A 19,058-nucleotide genomic window follows, 5' to 3' on the forward strand; every position below is an offset into this window, starting at 1 on the left:
ATATTTTATCTGACTGTTGGGTTAACATGTAAGATGTTTCTAGATGATGAATATATATGGATAATATGTATTCATTAGTTTGTTTACAGTGTGTAACAACTGACCGTGGCAGTTGGCCATGTCAGCTGGTCTTACAGTTTAATTTAATTGTTCAGATGTTTCTTAAAAAAAGATATTGTTTTTTGGACTTGCTGTACAGCTGATGTTGAATAAAAGCAACCATTTTTTTTTTTACTTCTGTGACTGGATTTTACATTTAGCAGGTGTGTGAATTAAGTGTAGAACAGCTCAAAGCAGACCACAGAAAACACAACTTCTCCGTAGGTTATATATATATATATATATATATATATATATATATATATATATATATATATATATATATATATATATATATATATATTGATAGATAGATTGCAGATATCAGCAAAAGTAAGATTTACGCAGGAGAGATCTATCCACAGCTTTTCAGCATTTTTATTGTCTTGGTGGACCTGTGCGCACAAGACATCACCACACTAGTGATATTGCTACCCATAATATATGATACATTACAAATAATACAGTCATCTCCATATACTCATAAATTATATCAAGCCAGTTTTATCACTTTTTATCTTAAACACAAACAAACATAAAATCTATGATTAGTCACAATAAGGGGGGGCGAGTTCAGATGAGGTCTGATCTGTTGTTTTTTTTTTGTTCTTTCGTGGTGAAAAAATGTAAAAGAAGAGAGATTCTCACTTTCTTACAATTTTCCTTCTTTGGGATCCTGATTTTCCCAGGGCACAGGATCATTTTCGTGTGTCTTGGAGCCAGTCTCCCTCTCCTGCCAGAACTGCTCTACGTCTAGCAGTACTATTCCATCTTTGTTAATCGGGCTCTCCTGCTGTCCTTCACTCTGGCCCGGTTGCTTCTCAGGCTTTTGCTCCTCTGTTCGCCCAGGCTGGTGTGGAGGGAGGTGGGCTGATGTTTCAGGTCTCGGAGTGGGTGACTTTGGGGCAGTCGGGGTGTGTGGTCCTTGCTTGTGTTGTTTTGGCAGTTGTTTGCGGAGGGTGAGTCTTCGCCACAAGCCAATGTAGCCCTCCCTGAACTCCTCGGAGAGGGCGAGAATGATGAGAGGGTTGATTAGAGAGATGGAGAACATAAGGAGCTGGGCGGAGAGAGTGAAGAGGACCGGAGGGAAGGCACCATCGGTCTCTAGCGCGTGCCGCATCCAAACCCAGGACACCCATTGTGGGAGCCACATGGTGGCCATGGCCACCGTCAGGCTGAACAGCATCAGGGTAAGTTTGCGGGATCGGATCTGCGTTCGCAGGTTCTTGGTCTTGCTGAACCTGCGCTGGCATCGCCCATACGTCTTCCAGAAATAAAGTAGGGTGAAACTCAAAGGTGTGCAGTAGGCCAGAAGAGGGTACGCCTTGACATACATGGACATTAAATCGTCGGCATCGACTGGCACTGTCTGAACACAAATCATTCCATTTGCTTCTTTTTGGAGGGTGGAGAAAATCCACTGGGGAATGGGGACCACACACGCCAAGAGCCAAGTAAAGAGCAGGACCAATAGGATAGTCTTCAAACGGATGCTCACTTGCTTGGTGGGGTAACTGACGTACCTGTAGCAAGCTTTGGCCATTATGGCCACAGTAAAGCTCTTTGCAGCCATACAAGAGTGCAAGAACCAGTCACAGGTCTTACAGACAAACAATCCCAGGGTCCAGCTGGCACGGGAATAAGCAGTGGCTTTGAAGGGAACAGCGAATGCCAGGACCAGACCATCAGCTAGCAAGAGGTTGAGGATGAGCGCATTGATCAACGACAGCTTACTTTTACGCGCGTTGGTGATCAGGACTCCCATAGCCGTTACATTCCCGGTGAAACCCAGGACGCAGATGACTCCCAGCACCACTGGAATCAAAACCCTCAGATCTCCGTGCTCCAGGTGCTGATATCCACTTCTCTCTAGGAATGAGCCTCTAGCCACTGAACTGTTCCCGGCGCTGATGTTCATAGCAGGCAATTTATCCATTTCCACTGTAATAGATTGGTAAATGGAGATAAATTTGCCAGTGTGTGCAGTTAGAAAGAAATTCTCTCCCTCAAAACTGAATCTAATTCCGCGCGTTTGTGAACTGATAATTCCGCGTGCTCTCTTCCCGCCTTTGACTAGACTGCGCGAAAGCGGAGTGACTTTATAACGGACGTTTTGATTGACAGGTGCCTGACAGCGTTTAATTTTGCCCGTCGCGATCCTCCCGAGGCCACTTAAAATGATTACGGGTAAAGGGCACCGACTGCTGCAAACGGAAATAAACTTATTTCTTCTGTTGTCACTGGAAATTATGGATTCATAACACTTCATAAGGTATTATTAACACCTTTTATAATGTTTGCCATGTAAGTATTTATCCTATTCAAATCCAAAGAACGGGATAGTTTTACTTGAGTCATTCTCATAGTAGATTTGTTTTAAATTTAAAGTGAGGTATAAAAGGTATAAAAGAACAAGGCACAAAAATTACTGAACATTGCCAACCAGGAAAAGCATGGTTTGTTATTCTTGTCCCATTAATGGGGCATATTGTCACACTGTGAGCGTATGCGAATGAATATATTCATTTTACTTAAGTTTATTTTATTAGCCTATTTGTTGAGTTATTTTACTTACATTTTAAATTGAATTTACTCTTGTGTTAATTCATACTAGCGTGGTCTTATTTTTTCTGCTTTTTATCCAAAAGAAACGTGATACTGGAATTTTAATTAGGAAGAATTATTATAATTTAAAACAAGAATTTGTGTCATTGACTCAAAATCTTAAAATCATATTGAGACTGGTATGACTAACCGCATAGAAGTGTATTACAGCATTTTAATAATTCTTTGAATTTGTATGAAAAGGTAATATAGACAGCATGTCTGTCCCTTGAATTATCACTCGAGGGCGACATTGTATAATTTACGTGTAAGCCTAATGAAAAGGAGAGCGAGAGATAAATTTTGTCAACTTTTTCCTTTCCCTTTTTTTAATTTTTATTTTAAACTAATTCAATTAAGCATAAAGACTGCATGGCACATAATTGCATGTGATACATTCTGAGCTTATAAAACTTTGTTTCATTAAGAAGTTTACAACTGAAGTTTTTTCTTCTTCAGAAGAGAACATTACTGATTCATATATACATAATAAAATTCCCTGATATCATTTAACCTTCACATCATGTATAGGCTACATCATGATACCGGTGTTCGTGTCATCCTCAGGCCAAAGTGACATAACTGAACGATGACATTTTGATCAGTCTCAGACAAATGCAGAGGAAACAATGGAAACGATGACATCTGATTGTTACAGGTTCATTTGATGGTACGGAATAGATATTTTCTTCATTGGCTCATTATAGATGACATGTTGCATGCAATAATACTTTTCACCCAGCCTCAGCACTGACGAATAGAATAAAAGACAAACGGGTTTACTGTAAAATTATATGAGCATACTGAGATAAAGTGGAGACTATAATGAGAAATTCAAGTACTTCAATTCTGCGAACTGAAAAACCATGTTGCGACAATTCTTTTCCCTTCTTATACAAAGCTATTTTTCACATTTCTTGTAAAAACATTCACACTTCACAACCAAAATACCACCCTTCCGAAATCCCCACCACCTTCCAACCCTGCCTGCCACTCGAGTACCCACATTCAAAAAGAAGGCACCACAGCTTATTAATGGTTACATCAAAATAAGAGGACAAAATGAAATGGTAAAACATGACCGATGGGATTGACTTTTACTTCAGAGCACCTTTCAAGAGAAATAATCAGGTTGCAAGGGACTCCACAGACGGCCTAATATTTTTTTTTTTTTTTTTTGTAAAGGCACCCCTTTGTTTCTGATGCCGAGATGTGAGCAAAAAGCCTGTTTTTTTCACTGTTCGTTACGCCCTTATTAAAGATTCTTCATATCTTTGTAATGAAAATGCACATTTGTCCAGATTTAAAGAGTCAGGCATTTCCTTCTAGCCGAGAAAGGAATAAATATGATAAATATACAAGTTTACGGAAGAGGAAATGCAGGTACTTAATATAGGAAGTATGATTGTGCAAGGCAGGATGCTTCTTGTTTTCAAAAGTCTGGGAGCATCCTTGCACATGGCCAGCAATATCTGTCCATACTTCTCCTTACATCAAGGGTAACTTTCAGTTTCTCATCACAAAATACACTTTGCAATATTCTGCTAAGCTGCAGCATTTTGTTCTTCTTTCTCTCTCTCTTCAGGTACGTGGGGAGGTGGTAGAGTTGTGCTAGTTGACCTTATCCTGGAATATGTAAAGGTTATTGGTGGCTGCCACAGCGATGATGTTCTCATAAGGATGCCAGGCAGTGTGGAGAATTTTCTTGCTAAAGTCCAGACTGTCCACACTGATTTCATCTTTGCGACGCTTTCCGCCCACACACACCTTGCGTGGTTTCAGGATCGCCCGAGGCTTGCTGTTCTCCCGGGATGCCTCCAGAGTCACGTCACGCTTTGTATTACGGTCGAACATTCGGAAGAAGTTGTTGTAAGAACCAGTCATAATCACACTGGAAATAGAACAAAGTGAAACATCAGCAATATTTATTATTAGATCATTATTTTGCTTTTGAATTTGTGCATTGATTTATCATTCACAATTTGAACAGTATGTTTATTAAAAAAGAAATATTTAATGCAGATATGTAAAACGCTGACCTGTCTGATCCATTCCAAACACATTCAAATTTGTCGAAGATGCAATCATTCTCATACAGCGAGCATAGTTTACTTCTTAGGTAATCGTGGACCTGGTGGATAAAACAGTGACAAAAGTGTTAATTTGGTAAACACTGGTTTTGATGTCTCTAAGGAATCTAAGGAGAGTCTCTAAGGAGAGCATTTTATTGGGCAACATTTGTGTAGTGCAATATTTTTGGTCTGATTTCTGAAAGACAAAGATTATAAATGTATAAATGTGTATGTGTTTTTCTTTGTCTAGGAGTACGCCAGCATATAGATGAAGCTAAAAAACATGGATTAAAAGCCAAATATAATTTAATGGAGCCCTTAAAAATCAGGCATCAACCTTCAATACATTGCTAAATTCAGATCGTTTGCAATTCAATTTCCCAATGTCATACCTGATAGGTTTCCAGTGGTTTGCTCTCCATGTTGAGATCCCAGACCTTCACTGTCAGGTAGTCCCGTGTCATCAGGTACCGCCCACTGTGGCTGAACTTTGCATCAGAGATGGAGGAGATGATTTCGGAGAAAAAGGAACGATTGCTTGGGTCTTCCGGCTCCTCGAAAACTAGAAAATAAGTAATGAGAAATCAAATATGGAAGCTTTAAAATGAGGATAAAACATGTCCCGTCCTCTTTGATATCCCATCTCACTCAGAAGTACAACACATTACAGAAGTAAAATGGATCATGAGTTCCATTTCATGTTGGCTTTATAAACAAGCAACTTTCTAAAGACATTTTTCTGAATCACTTTCACTGTTTGCTTCCCAATATGTCATAATCTGCTTGGCTCATCAGAGAAATAATACACCTGTCAGAGCAGAGAAACATATCTTTATGATCTACTATCGATTATCCCCTCGCTGTTTTGTTGACTCAGTTTTGTTGACTATACTGTGATGTGTCTGAGCAGGCATCTACACAGCAGATGAAAAAACACAGGCAGAGGGGAAGGAAACAGATCAATGCTTGCAGGGATATTTGGGCACTGGTGGACTGCAGGTGTTTGCCATGGAGCGTGCCATGTCACATTATGAGCCTGTCCACCTGCAGTCTTGCTGGGTGTCATTCAAAGGGGGTTAATGAGTCCTCTGGGGAATGATGTGAGGGGCTACGGCCCTCCGCCCAGCCTCTACTGCTGCTTGGAGCCCTGCGGGGCTTGGTTAGCCTCCCCCGTCTGACTCCGCAGATTGATTTTCAAGAATATTCTCTGGGATGCCTGGAAGATTTATTAGTTTGGATAGAAGAAGCAACACACATGCACACACTATGCTATAGAGAAGACATTGAGGAAGTCTTTCCCGAGGCAGACTGGTACATCCGCCTGCTGTGAGATCATGTACCAAGGAAAAAATTGACAGATGTGTGTATAATTTAGCTCAGACTGGTGCAGGAGATACAAACCAAGGCGGCTAAAACCGAAGCCCTTACTGTTGTCACCCCCTCCAGCAAATCTGGCCCTTTAAAATTCAGCAGCACTATGTCTATTCAAAAGGATGTGAACACATGGACCATTGAGCACTTTGATAAAACTAAGGAATATGACCAAATTCTTTCAGCGGTGTGAAAACCAGAGGCACAGCTATCTGCCCTTGAGCACTTAATCCAATCATCAGATGCACATGGAAGCTTCCCACCTTAAACTGGAGACCCGAGCGCCTGTGAAATGGAAATGTGTCAATTTGTGGTTATCAATTCAGCCATGTGCAGCCAAAAGGGATGCTACTGTATACCACCAGTACAGGTTCATCAGTCTGCATTGTGTCCAATCTCCAAATGAAATTAGCCAGTTCCAATCATATTAAAAATTAGCATAATCCTCACCACCAACGCCCTCGCCCTAGGTGGAAGAGAGGCTAATCCCTGACATGGCGTATGTAGTGGCTGTGCTCTCTTGAGACAACAGTGCTTCTAGAGCTGTACCGGCCCTTGCATTAGTAATGTTACAATACAGGAAGATATAATGCAGTAAAACTAGACTAAAAAGGTCTACAATATGTTAATGACTTGCTTTATTAGTAGTGTTTGCTAAAGCGAGCATCACAGTTACGTATTGGAAATTTGTTAAAAACCCTTAATCCTAAGTATTGAATGTCGATGGATAATAACTCATCCCACACTATTTGTGCTAGAGACATGAAAAATGCCTAAAATCCTACAGTTTGGTGAGGAATGCGGTGCTATTACTTTTCTAAGCAATCAGTCTTTGCTTCGCTTTTCTTTCTAATATGCTGATCTGGTGTTCAAGAAAACACATTGCTGTTCAATATTTTGGAGGAGATACTGTTTTATGATTCTTTTATAAATATGACCCCTAACTTTTGAACGATAGTGTATGACATAGAGACAAGAATGGATTTTTTTTTTGTTCTAGGGTTGCACTGACTTACATTTTGAGTGGTTGTCACAAAGCGCTGATGCCCTCATGTCACACAGCCGTATGGAGCCCTTACTGCTACTGTAGACGAAGGTGTTGCACTGGTGAGGGTGAAACTCTGCTGCCGTTATCACCTCCGTCAGCTCCTCCATGTTCACTGGCTTAATGTCTACAATGTCTGAAAAAGAAGCTAAGGAAAACTCATCAACTTGTAGGTTTAGTAGTAGCACAAATAATGGGCAAAACCCATTTAGATTTACAACTAAGTAATTTACAATTGTGCTGGGCTCAGTACTGAGGGTAACCTTTCTTTAACAAAAACAGGATTTGTCAAATTTAATGACATGAAAGGATACTGAAACTTCTGTTTGTGATCTCCAGGTTCCAGAGGTTGATCCTCAAGTCATCGGTGGACATAAAGGTTTCATAGTCGCTGTTGACAGAGATGGAGTTGATGTGGTATGTGTGCGCATTGGAAAACACTCTCCGAGGAGTGGCCTCAACCATGAGGTCCATGGGCCGGAGTACTGGCACCTGAGTGAAGCAGGACAGATAAAAAGGTCAGAATCTGCTGTAACAATTACAACAGCCACAACACAGTCATCCTTTATCCAAAGATTGTTGGTCATATCACCACTAGGGACCCTCTTTGTAATTCATCAGCAAGAACTGGGACATGCATAATAAACCAAAACTCTATTTATAGAACGCAGAATTAAGCAGCAGGTCAGAACAGTGAGAGTTTTGCTTAAATTAGCTAAAATCAACCTTTAGGCTTTTAAACCACTACTGTAATTTTTCAGCTGCATTAAGATGTAGACCTAAAATGAATCCAGGATGAATGCAGTGAGCTTTTAGACAGGAATATGTATATCAGGTTGTTTTGGTTTAGGTGTGCATGCTCAAATGCACACATTAGCATTTCATGTGCTGTTTGTTGATCATGCTGACAGGTTTATATGCCATCCTTTTATTAGTCTCAGCATAAGATGGCACACCCATGGACCACCCACAGTTTATTGACTGACCATCTGATGCTTTCATAAGCATCTGATATTTTCATAACGGTACAATATATGTATTTAAGGAAGAACTAATCAATGGATTTGGCAAGTTTTTATCAACGCTTTGAAAGATGAGGGACATAGCAAGTAAAGCTATGAGCAGAACACTATTCATTTGTGAATCCAAAAATTTCAAGAACTGCATGTATTTCAAAAGTTATTTAGTGTAAAAATAAATATTAATCAATTCTTGTCTTGGTTATTTGTTTATTTATTTAATTATATTTTCAGCAATTTAATTGCATAAGATTGTTCTAATATCATAATATTAATTATCTTAATCATAAAAATTTTAATAATTTTATGCCATACTGTGTCACCCCTTGAAGTTTGCTGAGGGCCCATAGTGGGCCCTAGCCCCCTAGTTGAAAGCCATTGCTTTAAAACAGCATTAACTGTCAGTTATTTTAAATTAATAAGTTGGAAACTTTTTTCTGATTCACTCTTAAAAATAAAGGTTCCAAAAGGGAGTTTTCACTGTGATTCCATAGAAGAACAATTTTGGGGTTCCATAAGGACCTTCCAGGGAATAATTCTCAAAAAAATTTGTGAAGAACATTTTAATAATATAAATAACCTTTTTCCACTATAAAGAATCTATTATGCATTGGAAAGTCAAAAGGTTCTTTGTGGAACCATCAATGCCAATAAAATAACCTTTTTTAAAGAGTTTATTCAGTTTATTTATTAAGTCTTTTTTTAATTTGCATTTAAAATAACTGTGGAGTCTAGGGAAGTCCCTCTGTTTCTAATTTCTCTTGAGGGAAAATAACCTCCTGTGCCAAGCTCAGCAGTCCCACATTAGTTCAAAGAGCAAACAGATCACACAGGAGCAAAGGAGAGAGCAAAAGACCATGAAATAGATAAGAAAACACATTTATTGTCTTCCACTGAGACAGGCAGGGGGATGGGGGATTGGCCAACACCTTGCTTTCAGTTTTTATGGCACAGACAGCATTAGCAGGTCAAATATCACATGAATCCATTCTGATGTTCTGTATTGTTATAAAAGGTCAGGTATCAACTGGCTTTAAATGGCATGGCAGTCACATATTGTAACATGTCAGCTCATGCACTGCAGAAACTAGACCAATGCAAACCTTAGAGGTAAAATCGCATACTGAGAAAGATCACAGCGCAGGCACTAGAGGCTGCCAGAATACATGACATGTGTCTCATTCCCTCCCCTCCTCCCTCACTACCGGAGCTCAATGATAAACCCGTCTCCACATCTCCACCGCACATACATTTCACGGTCCAAATGGGATTGCCGCCCGCTCCGTGCCATCAGTGCGGTGTCAGGCTAATCTTCTGCCCGGACAGACAATGGTAGATGAGTGGAGTGCTTTAATCCATTAGGCCGTGGAGCAGAAAACAGACACCACACCAAACATTAATGGGTACTAGGAGTCGCGCCCTCTTTGTATCTCTATTCAATTTGGAGGGATGAGTGGAGAACGAGTGAGCCCCTTCACTGCACATTATCGTCTGTCTTTGTCCTTGCTGTTTGATTATGAATGAATGCCTTTTGGTCGCTGACAGCTCATCATTTGTCAGCATTGATGCTGAACACAGAGAATGAGATTTTCTTGTGAGAATGTGAGCAAACAGCAGCAAGCCATTTACGAGATTGAAATAAATGTACTTCAGTGTAGGATGAAGTGTAACTGTACAACTTTCACTGTCAGCTTAACAACTAGAAACTTAGACATGGGTAGCAGGAGTGAATCTCACAAAACCTTGGAAGATGTCTGTCATGTTAAATTCTAAAATCAAAGAAATCAATAAGAAATTAGATTATGCTTAAAGAAAATGAAGGGTGTTTTAAAGACTACTCATATTTCTTGTATTATGACAATTAAGGACATTCACATTTTTCATTTCTTTTTCTCATTACTGAAATCATTATTATTGTAGTGCAAAATAAATTAAATGGTAACATATTTATAAATCATTGTAGTATTTATTGTACATAGTTTCATTTATGCTGATTTAAATAAAAAAAAATTATACTACCCAAATGAGAATTTAATGATAATGAGAATTTATTGTCATGAAAATAATGTCACAAAGCAAATGTTATTAATGCCCTTAGATTAATGCTCTTTATGCAAAATATAATTTCTTTATTTTCTTTGTTCATTGTCAGAATCATTCGTAGATATTCTGACATATCTAGTGAACAGGTATACTAAATACTGAGTATGCATATTTTGCTTGTCTTTATTGTGTGTTTGTAGGTGGTGATAAGACAAGCATGCTTACCCGTAACGCGGTGATGGTGGTCGGGTCTCTGATTCTTCCATCTTCATCCTTCAGGTTATATCCCTCTGGTCTCTTATCCCTCTCACTGATCTTCCACAGTTTCACAGTTTTATCTGGAAATAAACCATTACACACAGTGCAGCTTTAATATAGCATTTGGAAGGAAGCAAAGGATGATAAAAAGAGAAATTGAGAGAAAGAAGAAAATAAGAAGGTGGGCAGTGGGAAATTTTGCAGTCTGTGGGACACAATCTGGCACACGGCTGGAAAAGATCCAGCACCAACAGAGAATGTAAACCGTAGCCATACCATCTGAAGGTGGGGAGATGTATGATGTCATTGGAAGACTTGACTGTTCCAACAATCTTTTGTTAAAATGACAGCAGCTATCACAAATAAATAATAGCTCACATTAAGACTGAGATCTTAGTTTGTGGTCTAATGCATTTGTTAGTAAAATCAGATTTTGCTTGGATCTCACTGACTTTCCAAATATCTTCTTTTGTGTTCCACAGAAGAAAGTCAATCGTACACATTTGAAGTAATGTGAAGATGAGTAAATGATGACCGAATGTTCATTTTTGGGTGAACTTTCCCTGCAACTGCATTGAGATCTCAATCGTGGACTCACCATTGGTGGAGAGTAGGAAGTAGGCAGCATTCTGCTGAGGCAGCCAGCGTATCTTATTGATCTTCTCCTCAATCTCTAAACTCTTCAGGTAGTCAAACTCCGGCTCGTGACTCTGAAACGTGCTGTAAACATTATACTCCCCACGTCTGTGAGGCTGGTTTTTGCTCTGTGGGAGAAAGGAGAGAAATGTCACCATCTAAGCTATGTTGAAAAGACCTGTGTAGCTCATTACTAGCATATGTTGTGTTATGCTTGAATATAGCTACTAAATGTGGGGGGAAATCTGTGGCAAAATAGCTACATTCTTATTGGCAATGGAATGCATAATCAAATTAGTCAAAAATATATAATAAATGAACACGCAAGGGATAGAGAATGTGTAGACCTTGTAAATAATGAGCACTGAGATCAGTGCAAATCGGCAGAGTTTTCTGCCTGTGAATATCCCATAATGTGCTGCTGATTCTGTTAACAGCTAATTGCAGGTTTCCTGGTCACAGTTGGACTATTACATTAATGCATTCACAATCAATGGAAGCCAGGAAATAAAGACGTTTTCACGTTGGGAACCATAAAAATCAATAATTGTGTAAACCACTCATGCAAGGTAAATTAAAGTAAACAGAGGAGTTCCTCTCTAGAGGGGGCTGTAAGAATCTACCCGTGTGAATAAAGTAGTTGTGTAAAGGATATTGTGCAGAAGCTATTGAGGACAGCATAGCATCTATTTTAGAGGAAGAATAAACTGAACTGAACAGAAAAATCATGCATTAGTGATGTAACTACCTCAAATGTGTAATGTTACAGTAGTTCAGTAGTGACAGTTACAATTCCAATTACGAGTAGCAGTGTAGCGTGACCAACACCAATGCATTGTATTGCTCACAAAGCTTTACTAAATGGCTCTCTCTCTCATATATAGTATGCTGGAAAGTCCAGTTTATTTAAGTAAATCTGGTTCCTTTTGCACTGTTTATGCAAATAAACAGATTTAAAAAAACTATTCACTGATTTGAAACCCTAAGTACCATCTTTGAAACGCCTCTCAGGGATTCAAGTTCAGCTCCTATCTCTTTAAATGGGGAAACACCCAATTCTCCAAAACTATTCACTGAGTTTAGGATTAAATTTCATATTTGAAATCACCAAAGAAATCTGACAACAACTGTGTCATAAATGTTGTTTCTTTTGCTCAAACAGCATTATAAAAATGTTATTTCTCAGACTAGATCAATCAGTGCACGTGTGCAGTCGTAAGAGCATGTCTCAGAGCGCTGACTGTTTCTATAGCAACCGGGACTTCTAACGGCAGCTGCAGTGACAGACTGACTTTACCGATTAGCTGATTGGCTCTTTCATTCAGAAGGTGGGGATTCCTGCAATTGAGCGGCCTATATTGAGCATTGTGTTTTTCCCATTCAAACCTATATGAGTGACATGTCTTGGGTATTCTACAGTCTTTGGTACAGGACACTTTCTGATCATCTGTCACTGGCATTACGCTCTAAATTTGATACAAATGGCTACATCATTAACCATACTAATTTCAAAATCTACTTTTTTATGTTCCACAGAAGAAAGAGAGTCATACCGGTTTGGAGTGACATGAGGGTTAGTAAATGATGACATAATTGTTTATTTTAGTTGAACTATGCCTTTAAGTTGCTTCAGTGTAGTTCAGTATTGTTACTAGCTTGTAGTGTAGCTAGCTTCTCTTCTGTGCTCGCTGTTCACAGTTTAACGAACAAACACATGAAAAAAAAAAAGCTTCATGTCTGAGAATATGCACCTGAGGATTATAGAGACCCCACCTGTGTTACCATTGTGTGTCTATTGAGGCCACAGGAAGTTGTGTTACAGGGTGTGGCTCTGTGGTTTCTGCTCACACAGTAAAAAGCCTGCAATCGTGCTGTATGGCGCTCTTGTTTACAGGAATGAAGTCATATGACAGATTAATTTTTTTTTCATATATTACCTCTTGCTCCCTTTGGAAAACCACAACTCTTCCACCCTTGTCTCCCGTGGCCAAGAGCTCTCCAGTAGAGTTGAACTCCACAGTAGAGATGATGTCAGCTGCAACAGAACACAAGAAAGCCTTTATGTATATAAGACTTAACACTCTTTTTAAGTGTAGAAGATAATGTACGGCCAGCTGGTCATTATCGATCTTGTATCTCTCTGAAGAGGTTTATTTGGAGGTTAATGACCGGCTTACTTTACATTATGCCACTTATTACACAGCTACTTACTAAACAAAAAATGGACATGAAATATTGATTTGACATATTGTAAATAATTTTATTACATAATAAAAAACAGACTGTTGAGTAATAGGAAAGATGAAGGCAGGAATTCGGTCAATTATACAATTTTAACATCATAAAAAATATTTAACCACAGAATGCTTGCTCAATTAGAATTAAGAAAGACAGCTGTGAAATATGTTTATGTATACAACTAAACCCACACTCCAGTGGCTGGAAATAATAAGGGAGGATATTACATGCTGTGTGCCTACATTCAGAGAACAACACACATAATATGCACGTGTTCACGTTTGGTCTGTTGCAATTGGTTACAAGACATTAAAAATGAAGGACAATGTTTGGCACTATTGACATCAGACCTTACAAATAAAAATGCCTTAACTGCCTTTTCAGTGAACTATTTCAATTTATAACATCTCATAAGACAGTTATTCTCATGTCTGCACCACAGTATTCTTATAACAAGATATGTAATATTCAAACAGGGCCATTGTGTTCTGCAGTACCAGAACGTAATAAATAATAAGCTTTGTCTAATCTATTAATCACAGCAGAATTAAAAGCTTCCAGAAATGCATTTGTTTGTCAAACAACATGCCATTTGCAGGAAAACAGCAATTAGTCCTCCATCTGCATATGTTAAATGCATGCGCATGCTTTTCTGCTCTCATAGCTGTCAATACCGATCGGAAGAAAGGTGTTCTAGTGCCCCACATTTGTTAGAAAATAGGTTAAAAGAGACTTAGGGAAAGTATTAACGTTTTTGTGCATACAAATACATAAGATAATCCCTCAAAATCATTTTATGGGATCCCTGGATGAAACCAGAAGGCTGAAAAAACATTCAGTGCACTTAAACAGATAAAGAAAGCAAGAGCTGCCATTCCCGTAGCATGGACAGCTCAGAATTCTCCGCCCCTCCTCCGACTATGATTTTCCTTCCATTCATTATCATCTGACACAGAAATACACAACATCCTTCACGTTCAACACTAAATCCACGGGATTTGCCGCCAAGGACAGAAACTGCCACACAATTTACATACGACAGGATTAGCTCGAGACATCTAATAAATCAGTCCAGAAAGATTGATTATAATGCTGCTACGCACAGAAAGAGAAGCAAATTCTTCTATCAAAAACAGTCTTTCATCCTTTCCAGGCATACAATAGAAAAATGAGCAATAGTGATCAAAAAGCCACAAATGCTTCAACCAAATGTTTCTGAAACTCTATAGATTCTAGGCTATTTACATCTGTAGGAGGGATTCCTACCTTTAAGAAATCTTCTTTTATCTTCTTCAAAAAGATGCATTTGTTTAAAGGTTGATGATCTCAAAACAGCAGATCACATTGCTTGATTATTCTGAATTGTTCTGCCTACAGTAGAAATCTACAGACTTGCTTTCATAGATGTTGTGTCTATTGGAATCCGCTTATGAAAGACGAAGGGAATGAGATGTAACAAGTAGGAAAGCGTGCTTCAATTTTTTTTAAGAAACCACACACCCTCAATGGATTTATTGCTTGCTGAATTGAAAACGGGAGGAAGTGGTTGCCATGGAGATCCCTTCCATTACTCTAGTGCTGCGTTTGACTGAAAGACTTTGCTGCGTATGTTAAACAGCCTGAATGCGTGGTTTACAGCGTAAGATGCCGGTCAATAGCACAGTGGGGGAGAAACAGAAAATGTAGTCTATTTTTGAACATGGCTGCTGAATGCTGAAATACACAGTTCTGAAATGTGGTCACAAATAGCTGAGGAACAGTATGATTTGTTCACAACGGCACACTCTTTCCTGCTGTGCATTCGAGTGCCTGTTGTTTTCCCATACTATGAGAGTCAATGTAATTTTAGTGTAATTTTTAGACATTAATGTAATATCTATAATGCTCAATTTTGTGTATTTTTTTAATTAAATAAAATTTTTTGAAATATATGTATTATAGGGTTATTTTACAGGCATGTTACTAAATGATTACTGCATTGTCCAGCAATCGGCATAAAGATCTGTCACTTCCTTGCCAAAATAAAGCAGATATTCACTCATTGATCTGGATGCTGTATTTCTTATCTTTGTGTGCACAGAACAAGACTATTAAACCCCTGCTTCTTGAGGGAGGGTGAGTTAGAGAATAAAGACATGACAGTTATGACCACACAGCTCATTTTATTCATTTTCTAATCATCTTCTGTTCTTTGTTTTTCTACAGTGAGCGGCTTTTAAAAATTGTCAGCAAAGCTTCCTGGAAAGAGTTGGATGTCACATAATGAGTTGATACAGAAGCAGCAACCTTTTCATCAATCTTTAAGGTGCTCCTGACTGTACAACCTCTGTTTGACAATAACGCAGGCCTTTCTCTCATTATAAACACATTAGCACACTGCAGTCTGAGACAGAGAAAACCGATGACAATGTTTTAATGAGTTTGTTCAATTACAGACATGTTATTCCTCAGCTTACACTTTAAGGATAAATGGGACAGCAGAGAAGAAAATGGAAATAGAGGAAGAAAACATAGAGCGAGAGTAGAGAGTGTTCTATAAGGGTCTGTTGACTCAGAAAGAGAGAGTGATTTCATAAAAGCTATTTCAAGGCCCTGTAGTCCAGCATTTCCTTGTGTGGTACTGCTTGACAAGGACAAATCCAGGAAAAGGGTATTTCACAATTTGATGTCCCTATTTAACTTACTTTAGCGACTCAGAAGAACAGTAGAGGTGTGGGTGAACCTCACAAAAATATGTTCACATCACATTTAACTCAGTAAAAAGAAGATGCTTATTTTAAGTATGTACAGTAGATTTTTTTTGCACTGCAACATTATTTTCATGACAAATTCTCAATACCATAAGAATGCTGTAAATAACTATTCTCATGCCTGTGAAGCCAATAATAGTTTTATAGCCTTTATTTTATGCTTATTCATATTAAAATTGTTAATTTAATTTAAATCAAATTCATTCATGTTAATAACATTTATTAATTTAAATATTTTTTCCCACCTTAAAATCTAATAGGAATCAACTCCAAAAAAGTCTGGATGTATTCATAAGGAAAATAATTTTAAAAAGTAAAAGAAAAAAAGCAGCCTTAATTTTTTTAAACAAAATTTAATTTCTTATTTCTTTCTTTTGGATTGAAGCATGGAAAATTGTTTGTTTTGTGAGATTTAGAGGAAATCTGAATTCAGGTCTAGTGTCCTACAGGTTCTAGTCATCTATTTTGAATGTCTTTATGCTTAGCCGCCTATGAAAAATAAAGTGGGCAATACATTACAGAGTGCAGTCAATAAATCCTGCGGTTGCCCATGTCTGCAACAGCAGGTTCAAAGGTCAGGGTCTCATATACCCAGAGTGCTTCTGGGAAAGAACCGATCTCTCTCATGCTGTAATTTGCAGCCGCTCTCATTACTCACACAACATAAAGTGGGTTACCGTGCCAACCTGTCTAATCCCAGCAGTCCCGGCAGCTCTTGAGCATGTATGACCATGGCTTCCCCATGACAAAGGCATCATGGGAAATAGCACAAATATAATGTTCAAAATGTTATATTAGCATACTACCCATACCATTTCAGCATAATGTATAATGTGCACAGTATGGATATTTTCTCTTTTTTTATTTCACTTATTTCATTAAATTAATATCAAAAATTGCTAAATTTCACAAACGTAACAAAAAAGAATGTAATTAAATGTGAAATATTGTAAACATCCAAAGAAATCTTTTTTTTTTTTTACAATGTAGGATGTTTAGTATTATATAATACATTCTGTTTCACATGCTATTTTCAACAGAAGGTAAGCTGTATGCAGTATACTCTCCACAGTATGGAGGGAGCAGTGTGCTAGTATTCCATTCTGAACACAGTCGGTGTGTAATATCCTACTGTTCAGAGCATACTAACAACATCGCTAGAACAAAGTCTAATAGTCACACTTAGCTTATATTGATTTACACATTGATTTCCTTTGCCTTCACAAAGATTAAATGAGAATGAGATAAAGATGATGCACCATATCAAGATGATAAATGCCACTATGCAGTAAAAGGGGACAGCAGGTCAACAAAGATTGGGAGGAAAAACAAGTGGAATCTGTCTTGAAGTCTAGCTTTATCCCTCAGCCCTCACAAACAGTCAAGAGCACAGCTGTCTGAAACATAAGAGAGAGACTGGGTCGTGGAAAAGTAGGTCAGTCAAAATCTGCTGAGCCAGTCCCGGGCTAAAGAACATCCAATCATTTCCAAAACACAAAATCAGTGCTTGGTTTAAAGCCAAAATGAAACGATTGTGTGTAAATCCTGTATGGAAGCATGTCTGTATGGTATATGCAGTCATCACAGGACCAGATAGAGCACTGTGTTGTAATGTAGTTACATGTCTGTGAGATTAGAGCCCTTTTGCTGAGTGCAGCACCTCAAAGGATCAACCAGTAAAAGAGGATTTCCTTAATGTATCTGTTCTCAGATATGTTTAATATCTATTCAGAATGCTAGATTGGTTTGGTAAGCAAACAGTGTGCAACAACGTTGTTTGGGACAGATTAAAGGGTTAGTTTACTAAAGAATGAAAATTGTCTTCATTTAATCACCCACATGACTTTCTTTGTATAAGATGATCATGTTGCTCTTTTCTATAAAATGAAAGCGAACGGGGACGTGTGACATAAGACTCCAAAACCACCATAAAAGTATTACACACATGCATACAATAGACTTTAGTGAGAAACAGACCCAAATTTATGTTAATATTTACTGAAAAACATCCACCACATCTCTTAATTCTCCACATTTATGCCAAAAAACAGGTTACACCAGGTCTCCTGTAGTGACTTGTAAGAAAAAGATCCATATTTCAAACGTGATAAACACTTTTTTTCTCACTTCTGTTATCTGTCAAGTCTTTATTCATCGCCACCGCGCTTTTAATATAACACTGACTGGATTCATCTGAAAGTCATATACACCGGATGCTTCGAGGATGAGTAAAACACAATCTAATTTTCATTTTTGGGTGAACTAATCCTTTAATACTTTTATTCAGCAAGGTTTCATTAAATTGATAAAAACTTAAATTCAGGTTTTTAAACATTCTAAAAAAATTGTGTTACATTTTTTAGAATGTTTAAAAACCTGAATTTAACTTTTTAGTATTAAGTATTAAGAAGAACAAATAATAATATATTGACAATAATAAAGGAATTATATATATATATATAATTCCTTTAAATTGTTATTATATTTCACAATATTATTATTATTTTGACTGTATTTTTGATCAAATAAATCAACTTTGGTGAGCATAAAAGACTCTCTATGTATTGCTGCCTTGTTTGGCTGTAGATTTAACTGCTATTCAAAAGCTGCGTATAATGATTGCAATAAGGTCCTGTTGTGAAAACTAACTATATACTGTACAGTCATAATAGCTTATATTTACTGTTAAATTAATATCACAGAGCAAACACAGGCAGTTTTTCTAGTTCCGTCTTTTTCTTTTGATTGTTCAGCATGAGCATCAAATCATATTGATCGATGAATCTATACTTTACAGCCAGAACAGCAAACAAAACAACATGAGGCAGACAGTGCCTGCTGTTTTGTTAACTTGTCTGGATTGTATCGATGGTTGACTCTATCGACTTGCTTTAAGTCAATGTCTGGTGGTTTTAAAGGCAGT

At 37.9% G+C, this 19,058-nt stretch overlaps 2 protein-coding genes and 1 long non-coding RNA gene across 5 annotated transcripts in view; 1 reads left to right on the top strand and 2 right to left on the bottom strand.

Annotated features, from left to right (window-relative positions):
• Positions 1 to 405: 405 nt before the first annotated feature.
• Positions 406 to 2,366, bottom strand: LOC132113860 (G-protein coupled receptor 151-like). Its single transcript, XM_059521891.1, has one exon. The coding sequence runs from the start codon at positions 2,033 to 2,035 to the stop codon at positions 752 to 754; it is 1,284 nt and encodes a 427-aa protein (XP_059377874.1). The 5' UTR covers positions 2,036 to 2,366; the 3' UTR covers positions 406 to 751.
• Positions 2,367 to 3,243: 877 nt separating this feature from the next.
• LOC132113861 (uncharacterized) lies at positions 3,244 to 4,387 on the top strand. The gene is made up of 2 exons (XR_009425221.1): positions 3,244 to 3,373; positions 4,289 to 4,387. It is a non-coding gene; the product is annotated as an uncharacterized LOC132113861 (long non-coding RNA).
• LOC132113859 (serine/threonine-protein phosphatase 2A 55 kDa regulatory subunit B beta isoform-like) overlaps positions 3,782 to 19,058 on the bottom strand; it is a 55,028-nt gene continuing 39,751 nt past the window's right edge. For 2 of the 3 annotated variants that reach the window (XM_059521888.1, XM_059521889.1), the window contains exons 2-9: positions 13,085 to 13,182; positions 11,110 to 11,275; positions 10,479 to 10,591; positions 7,506 to 7,683; positions 7,163 to 7,327; positions 5,168 to 5,337; positions 4,743 to 4,834; positions 3,782 to 4,594 (exon numbers count right to left, since the gene is read on the bottom strand). In XM_059521888.1, the coding sequence (XP_059377871.1) occupies positions 4,315 to 4,594; positions 4,743 to 4,834; positions 5,168 to 5,337; positions 7,163 to 7,327; positions 7,506 to 7,683; positions 10,479 to 10,591; positions 11,110 to 11,275; positions 13,085 to 13,182 (1,262 nt within the window). In that variant the 3' untranslated portion in view covers positions 3,782 to 4,314. Of the gene's footprint in view, positions 4,595 to 4,742; positions 4,835 to 5,167; positions 5,338 to 7,162; positions 7,328 to 7,505; positions 7,684 to 10,478; positions 10,592 to 11,109; positions 11,276 to 13,084; positions 13,183 to 14,651; positions 14,791 to 19,058 lie in introns of those variants that run through there. The other variant, XM_059521890.1, reaches the window with a different exon arrangement.

Source organism: Carassius carassius, chromosome 33 (genome assembly GCF_963082965.1).
Source record: "Carassius carassius chromosome 33, fCarCar2.1, whole genome shotgun sequence".
NCBI lineage: Eukaryota > Metazoa > Chordata > Actinopteri > Cypriniformes > Cyprinidae > Carassius > Carassius carassius.